This window comes from Rhinolophus sinicus, chromosome 1, assembly GCF_057876585.1.
Source record: "Rhinolophus sinicus isolate RSI-liver-muscle chromosome 1, RSI-T2T, whole genome shotgun sequence".
In the NCBI taxonomy this organism is placed as follows: domain Eukaryota; kingdom Metazoa; phylum Chordata; class Mammalia; order Chiroptera; family Rhinolophidae; genus Rhinolophus; species Rhinolophus sinicus.
The window spans coordinates 76,716,452-76,737,636 of record NC_142501.1 but is presented as its reverse complement, the minus strand read 5'-3'; the positions used below and the strand labels follow the sequence as shown (position 1 = coordinate 76,737,636).

The window sequence follows — 21,185 nt, the reverse complement described above, 5'->3', positions numbered from 1 at the left end:
TTTTACGAGAGAGCGCTGACTTTGGAGCCAGAGAACCTTGTTTCGAATCCTAGTTCCATCCCTCTTGTGCCACTGGTAAAGTTAATGTCTCTGAGCCTCAGTTCCTGCAGCTATAAATAGGGACTCAAAAGATTTACCCCATAGGCTTCTAGAAAAAATCAAGACCATGTATATAAAGTGCATAGAAGAGTTCCTATCACCCAACACTCAATCAATAGCAGTATTAATATTACTTGTATGGTCTCATCCACAAACCTTTCTCTGTCTTCTCTAGTCCTAAACTTCTCTTAAGGGACCAATAGATATATTTTTGAGCCAGGGTGGCATCCCAACGCTGCCATTTACAATCTATGAGACCTACGGCAATTTATGTAATTGTTTTGATCCTCATTTAGTTCATCGTCAGGAAATTGCATCAAAACAGGTGCAAAATTAAATGGAGAGTATTTATCATCAGCAATAGCTCAGTGTAGTTTCTGAAAACATTTTCGTACCTTCTACACAAAGTAGAACATTTCTTAGGTAGTGTCTTGATCTGTTTGCTTTCTGTTCTTTCCATTAATCTTAATTCTTTGACTATATTGTCAGTGCTTTCAGAGCAAGGAGTCCATGTGATACTTCTGTTTCCCTATCAGCCCCAAGCAAGAAGCTGAACTCAAGATAGGTACCAATAAATACTGTTGATGGAGCTATGACTAGCTTGCTCCTACATAAAACACAGGCACACACAGAGAAAAATAAACTAAAAAATAAATATCTTCAAGCAACGGGCCACATGAGAAATCTAAAAGATGCTGGCATCAGCTATACAATCTTTTCCAATTGAGAAGATCAAATTGTATAGCCTGAATCAGAGGAGAAACTGAATCATCATTTTTTTTCTCATTCCATACACACATTAAAAAAAAATGGTTGTTATACTAGAGTTAAAGAAGAATAATTTTCTGTTACATGAGGGAAATAAAGGACTACAATGTGTGCCTATTAAGTGCACCAGTTAGCAACATCGGCGCTACTAGTCTTAAAATGAAGTAATGTGACATCCCTGTGCTTGAAAGAAGCAACTCAGTCCTGGGAAAAGGGACAATCAAATTAGAGCAAACAGTTTAACATAGGTGAAAATGCAAAATGCTTGGAAAAAACTATAATACAGGCAGGTAAAATAACATTGTTAAAATGAAGCCTGGGAGGGGCTAAGAATTCACAAGGTCCACGTGTGGAAAATACACCACAGGATGACTTCATGGAGATTAGCAATCCACAGTGCATCTGCAGTACTATGTACAGAAGTAGATGACACATGCATTAAAGATACTTTGGGGATAATTTAACAAGAGTGTTTGATACAAAAATAATTTGGAAGTAGTTCTTATTCTCAGTGTTCTCAAACACAAGACTTTCATACTTGGAAATGGCTTAAAGTTATGATCCATGCATATAAAATAATAATTACTCATAGTTTGCTCACATACATTATCTTATTTGATTCTTCTACAAATAAAGGAGAGTATAGAACTAATTTTCACACTAATCATTCTATAAAGAAAGAAAAGATTAGGTTATCTAAATTATTCCTTCCTCCTATGAATTCAGGAAAAGAGCATTCAATAAAAAATTATCAGGCTGAATATTCTGAAGTTTCCAAAGATATATACAGTGTAAAAACTAGTAACGATAAAGTTCATCAAAAAATAAAGTGAAAAGTTATAAATGCTTGGATAATGAAATGTACTGTGAACTATGAAATATACTGTATTATTCACAGATGAGAGACTACAAAGCTACTCTTACTTCACTCACAAGTTCAACTCTGTAAGGACAGATCCTCAAGGGGAGAGACCACTGGGTTATTTTCTACATCTGCTGCTCATTCTTCAAAGTTGGTAGTAGCAGGATCAACACAACCCTGTGTGCTGAGTCCTTTGCCTGGTACTTAGAAGAGAATTAACGGACTCCAAAGGGAGCTGCTCAAGCACTGTGATGAGTACTTCAGAGCTGTGAGGACAGACGTATAAAGAAGAAATGTGGAGTATCTGCAAATTCAAACATTATAATGACTGGTTTGCATGGGAATGAATGGTTGGTGTTTATATTGTAGAATTTTATTCTGGGAAAGAATAAACTCATATTTTTTAATAATAGCATTATTCAATAGTAGCTTACAATAGCATTTATTGTACTATTATATCCTGCCAACTATTCTAAGGGCTTTTCCTAAATTAACCAATTTAATGCAATATAACAAGAGTACTATTGATACTTATAGATGAGAAGACTGAGGCAGGGTGAAGGTAAGTAACTTGTCTGAGGCCAAACACTATGTAGAAGTTTCAGGAATCACACTATAGAGTCTTAACTGCTATGCTTCCTCTCAAAAACTAAAATTTTTCACTAATTTAGAATGAAACTTTTTTTCACTAAACATATTTGAAGAGTAAACATCACTTACTATGAAAAGAAATTGGAATAAATTCCAGAGTTAAAAAAAATTAAAGCATATTGTCAAATAATGTATTTATTCTAGAAAAAGAAAAATAATTGACTTAGAGGAGATTCACAGAAGTACAGAACTGGGAGAACATGTGTCAACCCTCCAATTTTGATGATGAAGCAATAGATTCCCAAAGAGGTTGAGTTAATTTGCCCAAGGTCATATGGGTAGATAAAGGCAGAGGAAGACAAATAACACAATATTCATATTTCAAGTCCAGTGACCACATTTCTACACCACAGTTCAGAATCTTAAATCCTCTACTTCCTCTAACTAATTTATTGCCTGAGAAGGCAGAATGTAGTACATATCTTCAAAGTTAATTGTTGAATTATTCACAGACAGCCATCTGCCCTGGTGAATCTAGTAAGCATATTGAAGAGTTTATTGAAATGGTTTGCTGTTATGAAGTTTACAATTTGTGAAATGCAAACAAATGTAAAATGACAGCAGCTTTCATTCCTTGAGGACTTTCAGAGACTATTATTACATAAAACTGACAATTGCCACACCAAGATCAAGTATATCAACCAGTTTATGACTTAATGTCAAGCTAGATTTAAGATGACCAATAAATCATATTCCATTCTATGTAATAACTTAGCCAAGAAACAGTAAGCTATTTTTTTTAATTTAAAGTAAAATCTATTTTATTCTGTGTTAGTTTTATATATAAGCAGTTTTACATCACTTTCTTCCAGCTTTATTGAGGTATAATTGACAAAAAATTATATTATTTAAGGTATACAACTTGATGTTTTGATATATGTATGAGTACACATTGTAAAATAATCACTACAATCAAGCTAATTAAAATATTCACCACCTCACATAGTTACCATTTTCTTTTCTTTTTTTGCGGGGTAGAGGGTTGGTGAGAAAACTTACAATCTACCCTCTTAGCAAATTTCAAGTATACAATACAGTACTGTTAACTATATCACGCTGCTGTACATTAGATTTCCAGAACTCGTTCATCTTAAATAGCAAACTTAGTGCTTTTTGGCCAACAACTTTTCACCCCACTTCAGAAAAATACACATTCTGCTCAAGCACATATGAAACATTCTCCATAATAGATCACATGTTAAGTCACAAAGCAAGTCTTAACAAGGTTAAGAAAATAGAAATTCCAAGTATCTTTTCTGACAATGGAATGACACTGGAAATCAATAATAGTAAGAAAACAAGACAACTCATAAATGTATGGAAACTAAACAACACACACTCTTAAAAAACAATTAGGTTATTAGGAAATCACACAAGACAAATGAAAACCCAGCATAGACAGCTTAGGCGATGCAACAAAAGTAATATTACGAGGCAAGTTTATAAATGCTGAAATCCGAAAAAGGAAAGATCTCAAGTAAACAAATTTATACCTCAAAGAACTAGAAAAAGAAGAACAACTAAAACCAAAGTTAGCAGAAGAAAGGAAGGAATAAAGACTAGTAGAAATAGATCAAATAAAAATTTTTTAAAAAATAGAAAAAATAAAACTAAGAGTTGTTTTTTTGTTTGTTTTTTTTGAGAATATAAAATCAACAAATCCTTACCAAGACTAAGTAAGAAAAAAGAGAAGACTGAAATAAATAAAATAAAAAATGAAAGAAGAGAAAATATAATGACACCTCAGAAACAAAAAGGATCATAAAGGACAATTATGGGGAGACGTCTGTCAAGTAAGCTGAGTTCTTGCTCACGCACACCACTGCCACTGTGGGAGCCTGGGTTCCAGTGTTATGCAGTTGAAATGTGTATAAAAGATACAAATTTGTTCACTGGTACCAAAGCAAAGGTAAGGAGAAAGACAGTGCCGAGCAGGATTTGTTTGCCCTTGAGAAGTGTTGGGTTTTGATTCTGCAGATGACAGGCTTTTTGAAAAAGGGGGCAAATACAAAATAGGAGAGAGGCTTGAAAGCATATCTGTGTATAATCACCATTCCCCAAATTTAGGATGCTAAATGTGTTTACACATCAAAGTTCCTACATTAAAGTATTGTTTGATTCCTCCTCTTTGACAAAACCGCTGTACCAAACAAGCGCTTATCCACATGCTTCTGGGGTTAGGGCTGTTAGGTCACCAATCCATTAATAAATTTCTGAAAAGGTAGTGTTTGTTTTCTTCCTCTCAAAAATAAGAGCTGAATTATTCAGAATTGGTTTGCATATTTTAACTGGTCAATCCAATTTGGCTTCCAGAATTGCATGCTTTAAATATGTCCAGGTCAATGAATAAAGGTAAATCATTGCTTATTTAAAAATACAACCTATTACTTAAGTTGTTTATGAAGTTTTCTGGTAGAGAAAAACTAAAATTACATTTACCTCCATCAGGACAAAAGGCTTCAGGAAAAAAAATCAAGTTTTGTTTTTTCTGATATCCTCTTTCAGGCATTTATTTAACAAATATTTACTGAGAAACAAATATGTGTCAAGAACAAGGCTAAGAGCTGAGAATTGATAGTGAACAAAAACTAAAATGATTCGGTCCTTTAAAGAGTATAGAGCGGAGAGAGAAAAATGAACGAATCAAAGGATCCTACAAACTAATGTGAAACCGCAACGGTGATACAAGCAAGAAGGAAAAGGTCAAAGTGCATCAAAGAGGTCAACGAGAGCAGCTGAATATCAGCCTTGAATATCTGTCAGAAGGCATAGGAAAATGAGGGCACTTTTGCTAGGTATTAAAACATAGACTCAAAAGAATGTAATAACCAATAAAGTACAATATATGAAAACAATGAAATCAGAATCACTCCCAGGTTCTTGTGTTGGTGGACTCAGTAGATGCAGGTAACATACAAAACTGCAGGGTACATAGAAAGAAACTTGTTTTGTGGGGAAGAGTGGAGGTAGTGAGTTCAGTTCATGTCATCTTGAACATAAGTTGTGAATGGATCTGAAGATGTCTAACGATAAGCTGTGCTCAGCAGGAAAGTCAGATACAGAAAGGAGGAGTTAGAAGTCTTAGTTTAATTAGTAATACTCAAATCCAACTGCGTGGAGATTCACGAGGACATATAAGCAGAATGAGAAAAGAAGGCTAAGAATCAGACCCTCCCAAACTCCAATGTGTAGCACCAAAGCAAGAGAAACCAGGACAGGAAAGGGAGGACAAGCTGTCAGAGAGATAGGCAAAAAACAGAAGAGTAGAGTTCAATTTAGTTCCATAAGCCTTTATTGAGTACTTAGTGTGTTTTATGCACTGTGCTAAGAGACTGGTTTTTGAGGCTCTCACACTATGAGATATAAACACACAGTACAATGTGGTCGGCTCAGTGACAGACCTATGCTCAGGGGGCAATGGAACCACAGAAAGGGGCACTGAGCATAGCCCAAGACTGTGAGAGGAACCTTTTGAGAGATGATAACATCTAAGTGGAGCCTTCCAGGATAGTAGACATCAACCCGATAGGAAAAAACAGAGGGGAAGCCATGACAGGCAAAAGAATCGGCATGAACAATAGCAAAAGGGCATGGAGCTCAAGAGAGTCGAGAGAATTACCTGCAGGTTTGATGACACGGAGAGGAAAATAAAATGAGGTTGAAGAAGACCCTTGCTTTTGTCACTTATATAGTCACCGTTGACCTCTGTCACCGCAGCTTCTATGAAGTAATGTGGACAGAAATTGGACTGCAGTGGGATGGAGAATAACTAGAAGAACATGTTCAGATAATGTGGGTAGAGTCGTTTTTCAAGGAGCTTAGTGAAGAAAACCACACAGGTGGGATAGCTAGAAGTGAGAAATGGTCTAAAGGGCTTGGTTTTGTCATTGCAGAAAAGTGAAGATGCTTACAAGTTGCAGGAAAGAAACCAGAATGCAAAGAAATGGTTTTAAAATGTACTTACTCCATTCACTCTTCTGCGCAACAAATGTTTATAGAGTATCTACACTGTTCTTAAGCACATCATTCTAAAATAAAGACAAACAACTGAGCCCCTTTTATGGTGCTAAAAGAAATCATGTTTTAAATAAACTTGAGAAGTAATAAAAGGCCAATGGTAAATTGCACAGAGGTTATATTATATCTAAATACTTCAGTTCTAAAGGCAGCTTAATACTTATAACAATAATGACATCTTCGGCTCTGTCACATTTATATTACCAATATCACCCTTCACTATAATCATTCAGCGTTGGGGTTTATTTTGTCTACTTCAAGGGGAATGATTATTAAAAATATTTATCCTATCGCGAGGACTTCAGTATGGAACAGATCTGTCAAGATTATTTTATGTTTTAATTACTACAAACACCACAATGCCTATTAAGTCTGCAAAGTACAAAAGCACAGTACAGAAGATAGAGAGTAGTGCAAAACAGTTTAATATGTCAAAGTCTGAACTAATATTTCCAAGCATTCAGAGACGGAAAACCAGCCAGCTAAAAATGAAGGAACGTAATGTCTTCCACTGGTGACTGGGAGAATTTCACAGAGAGACAGAGAAGGGTCTCTAATTTTTTCAGAAACACCGAGTTGCAGGATTTTAAGGTTGTAAAGAACCTTGACATCACCTACCACTATTATCCACTCCCTACATATAAAAGTCCCTTCTTCACATTCCTCGCCTGATACGGAGACACTTTTAAGTGAAACAGCTTTCTGTGTGATAAGTTGCCTATTCTACTACTGGACGGTTTAATTTGTCTCTGATTATTCCCAAAATATATGTCTCTGGAGCTCTGCATTACTATACTACTTCCTTTACATGTGGCAACTCTTTAGATATCCAAAGATACTGAATACATATGCACACTAAATACCGTGGTTCCCCAAAAATAAGACCTAGCCGGACAAGCAGCTCTAATGCGTCTTTTGGAGCAAAAATTAATATAAGACCCGGTCTTATTTTACTATAACATAAGACTGGGTATAATAATATAATATAATATAATATAATATAATATAATATAATATAATATAATATAATATAATATAATATAATATAATATAATGTCTTATATTAATTTTTGCTCCAAAAGATGCATCAGAGCTGATTGTCCAGCTAGATATTATTTTCGGGGACGCACGGTATATTTCGGACTAACCTTTCACAATTCCTTCATCCCTTTCTTGTATGACATTATTTTTATCCCAGTCCCCTTCTTCCAGATGCTTTCTAATAAGTTAATTATTTTTTCCTCTTCCCCATTAAACTGAACACAAATTTGCAAATGTGAAAGAATAAGATTATAAAATTGTATACGGTATGTTTTAAAGCAATCCTACCAACTACTTGCGTTTGAAATATGGACTATTATAATACATAGGGACTTAATCACATAAACAGCAACCAACTCATTTCCCCTACTTCATTTCTGCAATTCCTTTAATATAAATATAACACTAAAGATTTCTGTATTTTCCCATCTTGAGCTATTTGTACCAAAAGTCCAATTTCATTTTGAATACTGATTTAGTAAACTACCATTTTGCTGTCCCTCTAAAGTGTTTGCCTCCTACAAATCTGATAGGTATGTGTTCTAAGTATTCATACAAGGCATTCACAAAATTAAACAGGATGAGCATATAAGTAGCATTTTCTAGTATACACACAAAAATCTTATTCCCAGGTGAGATTAATCCATGCAACAGAATCTTAAAGCAGTTATATATTTAGCTATAAATCTAGTCAGTCTATGATTCTCTCCCTTACACATATAGCTATCATTAGAAGCCACCAAAAATGTCTAGCTAAAATCAAGATACCATACATTTGGAAACCTATTAATCCTGAAAGAACACAAAAAAGTTAAGCTATGTTGTTTGCTTTACGATAACTATTTTCTTTACTAAGATTCTAAAATCAGTATCAGCATGATAATATGTTTCTAGAAATCTGTTAAGGATAGCCATCAGGCTTTCAGTGTGTATTTTTCAGAATATAATTTTGATGATGTTGTTCAACAAATTTAATTAGCTGGCTGTTATTTTCTATATATTCCTTTCTCTTTTGAAATCATATTTTAACTGAAAGAAGATGTAAAAATGTCCCATGCCTCCATCCAAATTTTTCTGTTCTTACTTAGAACTACTTCTCAAAAAGTTTCAATAAAGTAAATATTATTTATATGTGGTATTAATTTCATTTTATTACCTCATATAAAACTGTTGTGTTCCCATGAAGAAGTGGTCCGTAACAGATATAGGAATGTCCGACAACCCAGCCTAAGTCAGAAGCTGCCCACCACACCTAAAAAACAAGAAGATAATAAAATGCATATATCTTAATCAAAGAAATGTCATGCAAAGTGAATTTAAAACCAGGATTACCTCTCCAGGTTTAAGTCCATATACAGAAGACATTGTCCAGTTTAGCATCACAGCGTATCCTCCAGTGGGCCTGACCACACCCTAAAGGAGAGAAAAAGTAAAGCAACGTTAATCAACAGTGCGTTAAAAGAGTTTCTGTCTTCCTACGATCCACCTAAAAAAAGTTTCTGTTTGAAGTATATTTTATAACCTACAAATTACTTTGGCTTTTATATAATTGTATCTGAATCATTATTTCTTTGGCTCCTCCAATTACAAAGACAGAATAAGTTGTCCATATCAGTGGATTTGTAGAATCCACTCTCACAGACCATTCTTGACCTTCTAAAGGAAAGTTACGATTTCACAGAATCACATGCAATAAAAATGTGTTCTAGCGGTAACATAAATTAACAACATTATATTTTCAGACATATTTCCAGAACAAAAAGGGAAACTCTCAAAATGAAGTGCAAAGAAAGGTCACAGGTAGTTGTGTGTCTAAAATAAAGACTAAAATAAAGTTATCTATGCCTTAATATTATTAAACAATTATAGTATCCTTAAAGGAAACAAAATTATATTCTAACAGGGGCCTCATTACAATGCTACACTGGGAATCATGCTAGCACAGTATTTGAGCTGAGCAATTCTTTAATGATGAATTCTGGAACTCTGAGGAGTCCATCCTGATGAGTCTGATTTGGGGCAAAACTAGGGATTGTTACATTATAGTACTACAGATTTCATGAACCAGTTTCTACCAGCTATCCACGACACTGAACACATTCAACTTTAAACACAAGATTCACATTTAGAAACTGGGCAAAAGAGTCATGATAAATAAGAATTATGAAATTGAAGAATTAATTTCATTTATTGCTTCACTCTAACATTAACCATCATTGGCTCAAAAAGCCTTAATGATGTGAGTATTTAGAATGAGAAGGTGAATGCTTGCAAAGAAATATTTAACGTTTCACTCACATGTATTTGAAGAATTTTTTAGTAGAGCAATTATAAATACTCGTGCAGAAAATAAATGTTTTACCTAAAAGGGCAAACGTCGTCCTAGTGAATAAATGTACTACCAGTAGTACATTTTTGGCATAGCTCTGTAACTGTAATACACATACAAGAATCGAGGAATGAAAAGGAATTTGACTTTCTTTTAGTTACTAAAACTGTTGATCTCCACAGGTACAACTAACAAAACATAGGTATCAAGCTGCGGAATACATTTTATCTACCAGCAGCAACAACTGGTCTCTTGGCAAATACCACATGTAGTTTTCTTTGGTATTTAACAGCTACTTTCTAGGTTGTATAACATGGTTAGCATACAGCTGACTCTTTTGATCACCTTAGGAGTAGCAGAAATCCTGAGCCCCCTGCCAATATGTTTCACACATGCACCTTCCCATGTAAACTGAGCAGTTCTTTCCCAGTATATTCTGTATTATCTTCCATGTACTTTGCTAATTAGTTTATCCTCTTGATATTGCATGGTTTGATACCTTGATGAATTTGATATTAATCAACTTGCAAACACACTTTTCTAAAACTTTTTATTTATTTATAGAGGAAAAAAGTGAAGTTTTTTTCATAGATAATATGCTATCCATATATTATGGTAGATAGTGATAATTAACGTCAGTAATGATTTCACTTAAGATGTTTTAGAATTTTTCTCCACCTGGCTAGCCCTGCATTTAGAGCTCAATTTTATCAGCAATTCTAAATATTATTATAACTGAATAAATTTTTAGATCATATGTTAAAGAGGGTAAAGTAAATCAACTGGAAGTGATAAAAAGGAATAAAAGGCTTGGAAGAACATAAATGAGTAGCAATTCATTTGGAAAGCTTAGAAGATAATTTAAAAGATAAGTTACCAAATTTCTATTTACTTCTCAAGTGCACGCTTCTTTAAAGTATATTTACCAATGCTGCTCTACCTGTAAAATGGTGGATACTTAAAAGGATTTAACCCCCAAAAAAGCGAGACTTACGAATGAGACCATGCATAAACAACATTTAAAATTATACAGGATAAAATTTAACATCTTATTAACAAAATTCTTTCCTTAGTTCTAGCATGTATGTATGTATGTATGTATGTATGTATGTATTTATTTATTTATTTTCCCTGTGCTAATACCATCCAAAAGGCAGAAATGTCAAAATAAAGTTACCATCAAAGTTTCTCATTAAAAACATTTAAAATGGAGCTAAAATAGAGAAATAACCCAAAATGTCTGGTTTTCATTGGTCTCTGATATCCATTTATTTTTATTTTTTTTTAAAGGATGAGTAAAAAATTTACATCAAACATCACTTTACCATTCATTAACCTAGACTAGGTGTGAAATTTGGTCTTGCGTCCAAAATATTCAGATGATAGTTTTCAATATTCTGAGTACTTGATATGGTGCAAAAAAAGAACTGTAAAGTTTCATATTTTTCATCTAGATCTTCTACCAGAAGTTTGAAAGTAAAAAAAAATAAAAGATTCCGTTAAAATATTAATATGTGACTAAAACTATGTGAGAAAGTATTTTTTTGTTTCTTGTCTGTAATCCTATTTTCCAGGTAATGATAATTAAAATGCAAAAGAGAAAACTTGTTTAACCTTTGAAAACACATAAATCATTTTAAAAAATTATATTCTAAGTATGCAAAATTAATGAGAAATTTAAAATTGCATTTTAAAATGCATTTAAAACCTTGAGTTTGAGGTAAAAATACTTATTCAATATCAATGCTTAACCCTAAAACACAAGCATACTACATTTTATTCCTTTGAAACTCTGTTTTCATGTATTTATACTCTAGAAACCTTAAAAGTAAAGACATTAGATGACCTAATATAGTCTCAGAAAAGCCCTGCAACCTGCCAATATATTGTTCTGTTTTTTATGGGATCAGCCTTAATACTTGAAAGACATCCAGGTGGGAATAACACTCTGTGCCCCAAATAAAGACATAAAAGTTAAGTCAGTCTCAGAAATGGGAAAGGAGACAATGTGAAGGTGCTCTTTGAGATATACAGATAGATAGATAGATAGATAGATAGATAGATAGATAGATAGATAGATAGATAGATAGATAGATAGATAGATAGATCTATATCTATATCTATACACACACACATATACATATGCATTTTTAGTGTATAAGGTATTTAAAAATTCTATCTGTAGGAACAAATTTAAAAGTTGATTATTAATTACCCAGGAATGGGACCACAGAGTTATCACAGATGGCTCTTTATGATTTCCAGCTTAATAAGTTGCCCTTGAAGACAAGGGAAGCCACAAAGTATCATAAATGAGGCCATTAAAGTAAAACAGAAAACATGTCCATATCAAGTGTTCTGTACAGTTTGGGTTGCCACAACTTAAGAAAAATACAGTTGGAACAATATTAAGAATATGGGTTGCAGCAAAAGAGGAAGGAAGACTGTGGTGTGTGGTAAGAATAAGAGCTTGGAATTCTTCATACCAAAAATGTTTGTTTTTTTTAATGATCTATAAAAATTTGAAAGGCAAATCTCAAAATACTCATGTAAGAGATGTGTGCAGTATGTGACAAAGCTTCATACTTCCTAATTTGAGCCCTTCCATCATCCAACTCTGTAATAAAAGCTTATACAAGACAAATTACATATTTACATACATGAGATATATATTTATTCACACAATTAAAATATCCGACAATTAAATTTGTGAATTTGTTGCAACAATGTTGCTAACCTTTTTTGATATCAGACTGATTATTCATTATGAGTTTTTACCAACTGGACAAATAGTTAACCAAGTTTACTATCTGGAAGTGCTGAAAAGGCTGCATGAAAAAGTTCGACGACCTGAACTTTTTGCCAACAATTCATGGCTCTTGCATCATGATAATGCACCAGCTCACACGGCACTGTCTGTGAGGGAGTTTTAAGCCAGTAAACAAATAACTGTATTGGAACACCCTCCCTACTCACCTGATCTGGCTCCCCATGACTTCTTTCTTTACCCGAATATAAAGGAAATATTGAAAGAAAGACATTTTGATGACATTCAAGACATCAAAGGTAATACGAAGACAGCTCTGATGGCCATTCCAGAAAGAGTTCCAAAATTACTTTGAAGGGTGGACTAGGCACTGCGTCAGTTCATAGCTTCCCAAGGGGAGTACTTTGAAGGTGACCGTAGTGATATTCAGCAAGGAGGTATGTGGCACTTTTTCTAGGACGAGTTCACGAACTTGTCAGATCTCGTATATGTAAATATCTTTTTCTCTATATATGTGTGTTTATATGTGTATATACCTATGTATACTTATATAGAGAGTGCCAAAAAAATGTATGTATACACATTTTAAGAAAGAAAAAAACTTTTAAAATTGTAACTATACCGATAACAAAAGATGAATACAAGTCATGTGTATATTTTTTTGTCACCTCCGAGATATATATAGATATAGATATATTATATATATATATATATTTATTTATTTATATATTATATAAATTCAGCCTGACAATTTGAGAAGAAATAGAGAAGAAATATTTTACCTGAAGTAAAGAAATCCATCACTAAACAATGGTTGGAGTCAGTAGGTTGAGAAATAAAAGGTATAATTCTGATAATTTTAAAAAGCCAACACATCAGCAATATTCTTATTCTTATTGTGGCTTTACAGATGATATTCCTTCTTTCTAGCATGAGCACCATTCCCATCCTTTTCTGAACCTGGCTAGCTCCTATTTCACCTCACAAACATGTAAAGACATTGTGAAAGTGCCACTCCTCCGAAAGCTGTCAGGGATCCCACAGCAACAGTCTGTCCTGTCCTATGGCCCCAGGGCCTACACAGGCCCTCCAGGCACTGACACCCCCAACCAAGCGCTATGTCTCCCCCACCACTTTGGGGCTGTGAGAATGCCTTTGTCTCCTCAGCATGGTGCCTGGCATAGAAGAGGCATTTAATACACTTGTTGACAGATTAAATAAGTGAACAGTTCAATGAATATGCACATGTATGAAAAATATTCTCCTTGAAAATACTCTTTTTTGTTCAGGAGAAACCTTTGAAACGTGTAGAAAGTAGTGAATCCTATTAGTAAAAATGGAATGGTTTCATTTAGGGTATTTCATGAAACATAAAATCTCTTGCTGCAAGCTTCTGGATGACTCCATGCTGCCTCTATGGAGGATACTTTAGCAGCGGTATAATTTTTTATTGATCTGAACAATTGTGAGATGGGGCAAAATTGTAGTAAATCCAGCACTTTAACTGCAAGAATTATAACACAAACAAAACAGCTCACTGCTTTTTTGTTTGACTTTTTCTTATTTTTTCCCCTAGGGTAGGGAACATGAATACATCATCTAATATGCAGGAATAAAAGAGACATAAGTTATGTAAATGCACATAAGGACAAAAGGCCTTATCTACCCCATCCTGTCATGCCCTCCTTTCAATCTTTTCCTTTTAGTTTCTTTCCCCCATTCTCCTTTAGCACTGAACTTTTTTTGTTGTTGTTCTTAGCACTGCCCCTCCATGATATAAGCAGAAAGAAGATAAATATAATCATCACTAAATCTCCCACTCCCAAAAGGACACCATATTTAGATGAGGGATTCTTCTATTGTATCCTGAACAGGCACTCAAACCAAACAGCATAGAAACCCACAGGATAAAAATGCATGCAAAGTAGCTCCACTGTGGTTGGTAGAATATTTGCAGCAGCTAACAGATTAACCTGTCATACAGCAACCTGACAAATCCAGAGTTGGCAGATGCAGAGATGCAAATATGCCCTAAATATATCTGCAAATTCTAACCAAAGAACAGATTGCCTTATGGGTGTCTTATATGTGCCTATGAGAAATGAGTATTTTTAAGCAGTGTATTTTTGTGAGCTCACAACATTATTTTTCCTTGTGAAGATTAAAGATTGAGAAAACAAACTGTATGATGACATGAAGTTTATATTTAAATGCTTCATAAATGCATATGTGCTCATCTTTCCTGTACTTCTATTCTGGGAATCCCAATATTAAAATTTCAGATCCCATTAATCCTGATTATGCCTATCAAAAATGAAGTGAGAACTTTATGAATAAAGAGGATGCTGGAAGCTAACTGGAAAAGTAAGAAGTCATTTAACAAATAGTACTCGGAGGATTTACCGTGGCCCAGTTTTAAGGTTGCTGACATAGTAGTGGATTCAAAGGTATATGAAATATATTCTAAGACCCCAGAGAACACGAAATCTCATGAAGATAGTAAATAAAAGTTAATGTATAAAGTAGAATAAAATAAGCGGCATAAAGATTTGTTGGCAATGTATAATATCAACACAATCTAAATTCTAATGTCCACTAGAGGGCTGAAGGAAGTATTTCTGAGAGATCGTGGGAGACAATTACTTTCTCTTGCCATTTTGCATGTTCTACTTTGCAAAATCTACTCACCCATGAAACACCACACCTCTACACTGTTAACCCACAAGGGTCTAGCTACAAACCCAGATGTATTTCTGGGACCCAGACCGTCACCTCCAACTACTGGCTAGGCATCTCCATGCTACTGCCCCAAACACATATCATACTCAGTGTGCTAAAGAACTCTGTTTCCCCAGCCCTAAACTATCCTCCTGTGCATCTATTTCAGTAAATATTCAAAACCACCCTCCCAGGTTCTCAGGTTCAAAGTCTTGGACTCCTCTGCTGCCTCACTCCTATCCTTGAAACAAATCGGAATTCATCGTCTTAAGTCCTAAGTTAATTAAACACCCTGAAAACCAATGCGCTTGCCTCCATTGCATATATTTGTCTATCTTCCCAAAAAATGTTACAAAGGTTACCTTCCTTCATATTTTTCTTTCCTGCTTAAGAAATATTAGTGCCCTTCATCCCTAATATACAGAATATAACCTAAACTTGACTAAATTTTAAGAGTTTGGCCAATGCCTCCATTTCTAGCCATTTGTTCTTCCGCACCATATGCACTAGCCATCCTGGAACCTTCCGTGCATACTCCTGCCTTCACTTATGCTGCCATTCTACCTGGAATGCCCTCTTCCCTGTGATGTCACTCTATGAAGAAGTCCCACTCATTCTGCAAGCGTCACCTGATCAAGAGCTTTCCCTGAGATTCTTCCAATCACTTGGTCCTTTTACTCTGCTTTACTTTCCTTCATAACACTTGCCACATATTACGTAGCTCTTTATTTGTTCAGTGTCTGTGTCCCACCTAGAGAATATAAACTTCTAGAAAGAGAGCCAGACACATATTTGCATGCTCAGTACTATTTGTTGAATTAATTGAATTCAATCATTCAGATACCATTGAATCTCATCTTTTCAAGAGAGAGATAACTTTGCCCCCATAGAGCAAGCATATATATATATATATATATATATATATATATATATATATATATATATATATATATTTCAACCCCATTAGACTGAAGAGACTGTGGTTTACTCATATTTTTTGTCTCTTTTAGCACAGAATGAACACTCAATACATATATATTGAATTGAGCTGAATCCAATCTGACTAGAGAGCTCCAAACAATTAAAGCCTTCTCCAATCTATTGAAATAGATTATCTTCAGTACGGTATATTAGGATCTAATGAGAACGATTCAATCATCAAAAGATCTTCAGTTTGAGCATCTAGGAATCCAGAAGAGAACTAGACCCAGAGAAAACCTGTACTAGCTAGGATATTTCTTTATTTGGAACCACCACTTTTTAGATTTAATGCTCTGATTATAGTTTTCTTTGCTTTCTACTACACTGGCTAAGTCAGTTTTGAGATTCTGACAAGTTCTTCTTCTGATCCTCCCACACAGATCCCCATTCAGACACAGTGAATTTCAGAGTGATTTAAAATTGGAAGGTGGTGCAAATGTTTTCATAAGACCCCTTTAGGCTTTTAAGGAGCTAAAGTGACTTTCTGTTTTTTGGTTTTGTTTTGTTTTTGGTTAGGTTGTACGAAGTTTTCAGGGTCAAGGGTTTCCTCTCGTGTTGATAGTTTTATATTAGATTGAAATTTGCTGAGTCCCCTCTTATTTTACATCCAAGTGTTCCGTTGGATTCTACGTGGCTGGTGCATAATGCAGAATTGCAAAAGGTGGAGGGTAAGGATTGTGTCCAGCAGATCACTTGGACTACTTAAACAAGTCTTAGAGTCTTCAATATAACAAATATTTATTTTTCAAATTGACTAGAGTTGTTTAAAAAAAAACACACATAATGACACAAATATATTTGTTTATTTATGCACTCAACAAAAATTTATGAGCACAACCACATACAAAGCACAATAGACTAAAATGTAATAAAACATGGTTTCTCTCCTCAGCGAGATTATATTCCCCCACCAAATGTTTTCTTTTTCACAAACAAGTTTTATATGAAACACCTTAATTTTCCTTTTTTAAGATTATTAATCGATTATGTTTTCAGAACTCTGATGCTACAGAGATCTAATATTAATACGGAGGCCATTGCCCTCCAGGATGTGAGCGACTGTGAAGGTCCCTTCCCCCACTAAAATTCTGTGATTCACTGAATAGTAAATCCCCTAACAAAGATGAATAGAAAGATGGTATTGCAAGCCTTTATGAAATTGTATGAAGAAACAGTATTATTTGGAGATGTCAGGTAAAAGTGAAATTCATTTGTTATCTGACACTTTCATAAATATTGATGCTTTTAACTTTGTTATGTGTAAACACCTTTCATGGTAAGCAGATTTTAAAATCTGTGAGTGTTTTCAGTGCTGCAAATCTGAGTTCACTACTCTGGATAAACTGCCTGTTGTTCAAACTGTCTAGACCAATTCTCAAACTTGTGTTTATAACAAAGAATTGAATTTCCCTAATCAAAAATCAATCCCATATTTTATGAAAGTTATACCTTAATTTAAAAAAACATTTCATTTAAAATATATTGTATAAAATTTTATTAAACCAACTGATATTTGGTCAAATATCTATTGATTTTCATAGCTTATTAAAGCAGTTGTATATTGTTGATATATGTAAAGATTTTGGAAGAAGTTGGAGCAAAGCATGTGACCTTAAATACAATTAATATTTTTCAATATTTAAACACAACATTTCTTTAAATATAAAGTACCTAAGTCTAAACCTCAAGGTAGAGTCTGCAAACATTTTCAGTCAATAATTAAACATTCTAAATAATAACAAATGTGGGAGAGGCTGTGGAGAAAAAGGAACCCTCATACACTGTTGGTGGGAATGCAGACTGGTGCAGCCGTTATGGAAGGCAGTGTGGAGGTTCCTCAAAGAATTACGAATAGAATTACCATATGACCCAGCAATCCCTCTCCTGGGTATCTACCCAAAAAATCTGAAAACATTTAGAGATAAAGACACGTGTGCTCCAATGTTCATTGCAGCTTTGTTTACGGTGGCCAAGACATGGAAACAACCAAAATGTCCTTCGACAGATGAATGGATAAAGAAGATGTGGTATATATACACAATGGAATACTATTCGGCAGTAAGAAAAGATGATATAGGAACATTTGTGACAACATGGATGGATCTTGAGAGAGTAATGCTGAGCGAAACAAGTCAGACAGAAAAAGCAGAGAACCATGTGATTTCACTGATATGTGGTATATAAACCAAAAACAACAAAAGAACAAGACAAACAAATGAGAAACAGAAACTCATAGACACAGACAATAGTTTAGTGGTTGCCAGAGGGTAAGGGGGGCAGGGGGTGGGGGGTGGGAGATGAGGGTAAGGGGGATCGAATATATGGTGATGGAAGGAGAACTGACTCTGGGTGATGAACACACAATGGGATTTATAGATGATGTAAAACAGAATTGTACACCTGAAATCTATGTAATTTTACTAACAATTGTCACCCCAATAAATTTAATTAAAAAAAATAAAATAAAAAAATAATTAAACATTCTCAATGCAAGAGAAATCTGCTGCTATAGAGCGTTATCCATAAGAGAGTGAATACCTTCGGCAGCCCTGTTGTTCCAGATGTGTAAAGAATATACAGTGGATGTTCCGAAAGAACAGGGACACAATCATGTGACTGTGCTTTTGCCATCTCTTCATCCCAGTCAAGGTCACGACCTGGAGCCAAAGGAACTGTCTCCTACAGAGCAAAAATACAGCAATATGCACTGAACAAAGGAGATTAAATCCGGAGAACTGAGAATAGCTAAATCTACATTAGTCTGAGCATCTGACTGAAAAAATCTAGGCTATCTATATAGCACGAAATATCAGATTTATGACTAAATATCTCAGGGTCGTGAGTTAAGACAAACGTTCACAAAAGTCCAACAGTTTGACGTTGGCTTCAACTGAACTGACAAAAGAACATGTTTTATTCAAATCTAGGGATAACCTTAAGAAACTCAATTTGATTCAATCAAGTTTTCATCAACAATCAAGAGTGTAACTAACAGAGGTCCATGTTTCTATACATGTATGTGCACTATTAACTTTATAAACTAATTTCTACTTTTCATAACCTATTTCATTTACTTTGGAACTACAGTCTCTGCAATGAAATATCAACTAATCCATAAAAATTTCTCTTCATACAAGGAGCATTTAGGAATAACACTGTGGACATCTTTCCAAATGAAAGAACATTAATTTATTTTCAGGGGTGGAGGAAAAAATCTACTTTGGCATTTTCAAGAAGAAAAATCCGTTTTGAAAATTAATGGGAGTATATAACATATCTAAAATGCTATCCAAGTTTTTCTACATCTAGGTCATTGATTAATATGGTAGAAATGTTTGTTTTCTCTTTTGGTCCTAGAACCAAGCTCTGTGTTGTAAACTTTACGATAACAGAGTCATGAGTTAGACAGATACACCTTAAAAGAAGGTAGACAGATCTTTTAAACATGGTCCTAGTGAAATAAGCCAGACAGGTGAAGAGGAGGAAGTAGCTTATGGAAAAATTACTGTAATGGGGAGTTACATCTATTTAAATAACATGTTTAGTTACTTTCTGAAATGATAACTAGCTAAAGATGACGCATCAGAAAGTTTACACTTGGGAACCTTATTAATATAGGCACAAGGTAAGGCTACACATTCCTCAGGGAAGTTAATAAGATCCATCACCTACTGAGTACCTGTAATCAAGGTAAAGCTAAGTCCAGAGACTCTGAGTGATTTAGAAAACCCAGGCTATTTCCATTTTTCAGGCTCCTTAATGTATTAATCAAGGTTGTAAAAAATGGTCGTATTTTTAAATGTTTCATTAAAAATTAACAAAATGTAATATCACAAATACAATGCCTATATGAATATACACACACTGATAGATAATAATCTGAATTGAACTTCATAAAGGTGAAATTTTAGGATTTGCCAGCCATACTCTGATAAACCCTAGTATGCCACTTAGATGAATAAAAATAGTTAACTCTGTGACAAACTGCCTCAGATAAACATAACTAATTTCAATTATCAAGGTTCTGACATCAAAATTACAGACCTATAAAAAAAATAATCACACTGCACAAGTAAAAATGTCAATTGAGTCATTACAAAAATAATTACAGATCAAATGACATGAGAACTTAAATAAATGGTTATTCTTCAGGCTAGGAAATGCAGGCATGTGTAAAGAAGATTTGGCGAGAGAGAGAGAGAGAGAGAGAGAGAGAGAGAGAGAGAGAGAGAGAGAGAGAGAGAGAGAGTTAAATGCAACATTAGATTTTACATATACAGAGGGTGCCAAAAACAAATCTATACACATTTTAAGAAAGACAAAAAACTGTATTAAAAATGTAATATTCAATATATACTGATAACCAAAGATGAGTATCAGTCCTGTGTATACATTTTTTTTTGGCAACCCAGGTATTTACTCCTATAGACATGTCCTTCCTAGTTATTATCATTCTTAAAAGGCATTATTGTGCAAGCGGTAGAATTGACTGATGTGATTGGTATTCCTTTGATTCTGTCAATGCTTGCTTGAGGCTTAGGAGTGGCAGCCAGGTTTCTACCGCCTCTGGCAAAAATGCAAATCTGGTTAATGAGAGGCTCAATTTGTGTCTCTCTGAAGTCAAAGCAAAGCCAGTCCACTGGGCTTAATTACTGTCTAAACAGCAAATCTAATATGAAGGACAAGAGACATCCAAAGCCCTCATCTAAAATAAAGGTAAGTCAAAATAGAACGAAGTATCTTAAGAAAGAGGGAGAGGGAGAGAAAGTGAGCCAGTTATGGGAGAGGGGTAAGAGGAGTGGATCTCTACCTATTAATAGGAAAGAGATTTGCATTAGAAAAATCTGAAGAGTAAACATTCATATCCACAGCCATTATGTTGTAAAGTAAATGAAATAGCATACAGCCTATCAGTTAAAAGTCATTTAACTGGAGTTCAAATCTTGGCTCTG

The 21,185-nt window shown here is 34.4% G+C and overlaps 1 protein-coding gene across 1 annotated transcript in view; it reads right to left on the bottom strand.

The window, feature by feature from the left end:
* Positions 1 to 21,185, bottom strand: part of ACSS3 (acyl-CoA synthetase short chain family member 3) — a 140,746-nt gene that overhangs the window by 58,681 nt on the left and 60,880 nt on the right. Inside the window, exons 5-7 of the mRNA XM_019751290.3 lie at positions 18,772 to 18,912; positions 8,771 to 8,851; positions 8,595 to 8,690 (exon numbers count right to left, since the gene is read on the bottom strand). Of these exons, the coding sequence (XP_019606849.1) occupies positions 8,595 to 8,690; positions 8,771 to 8,851; positions 18,772 to 18,912 (318 nt within the window). The remainder of the gene's footprint in view (positions 1 to 8,594; positions 8,691 to 8,770; positions 8,852 to 18,771; positions 18,913 to 21,185) is intronic.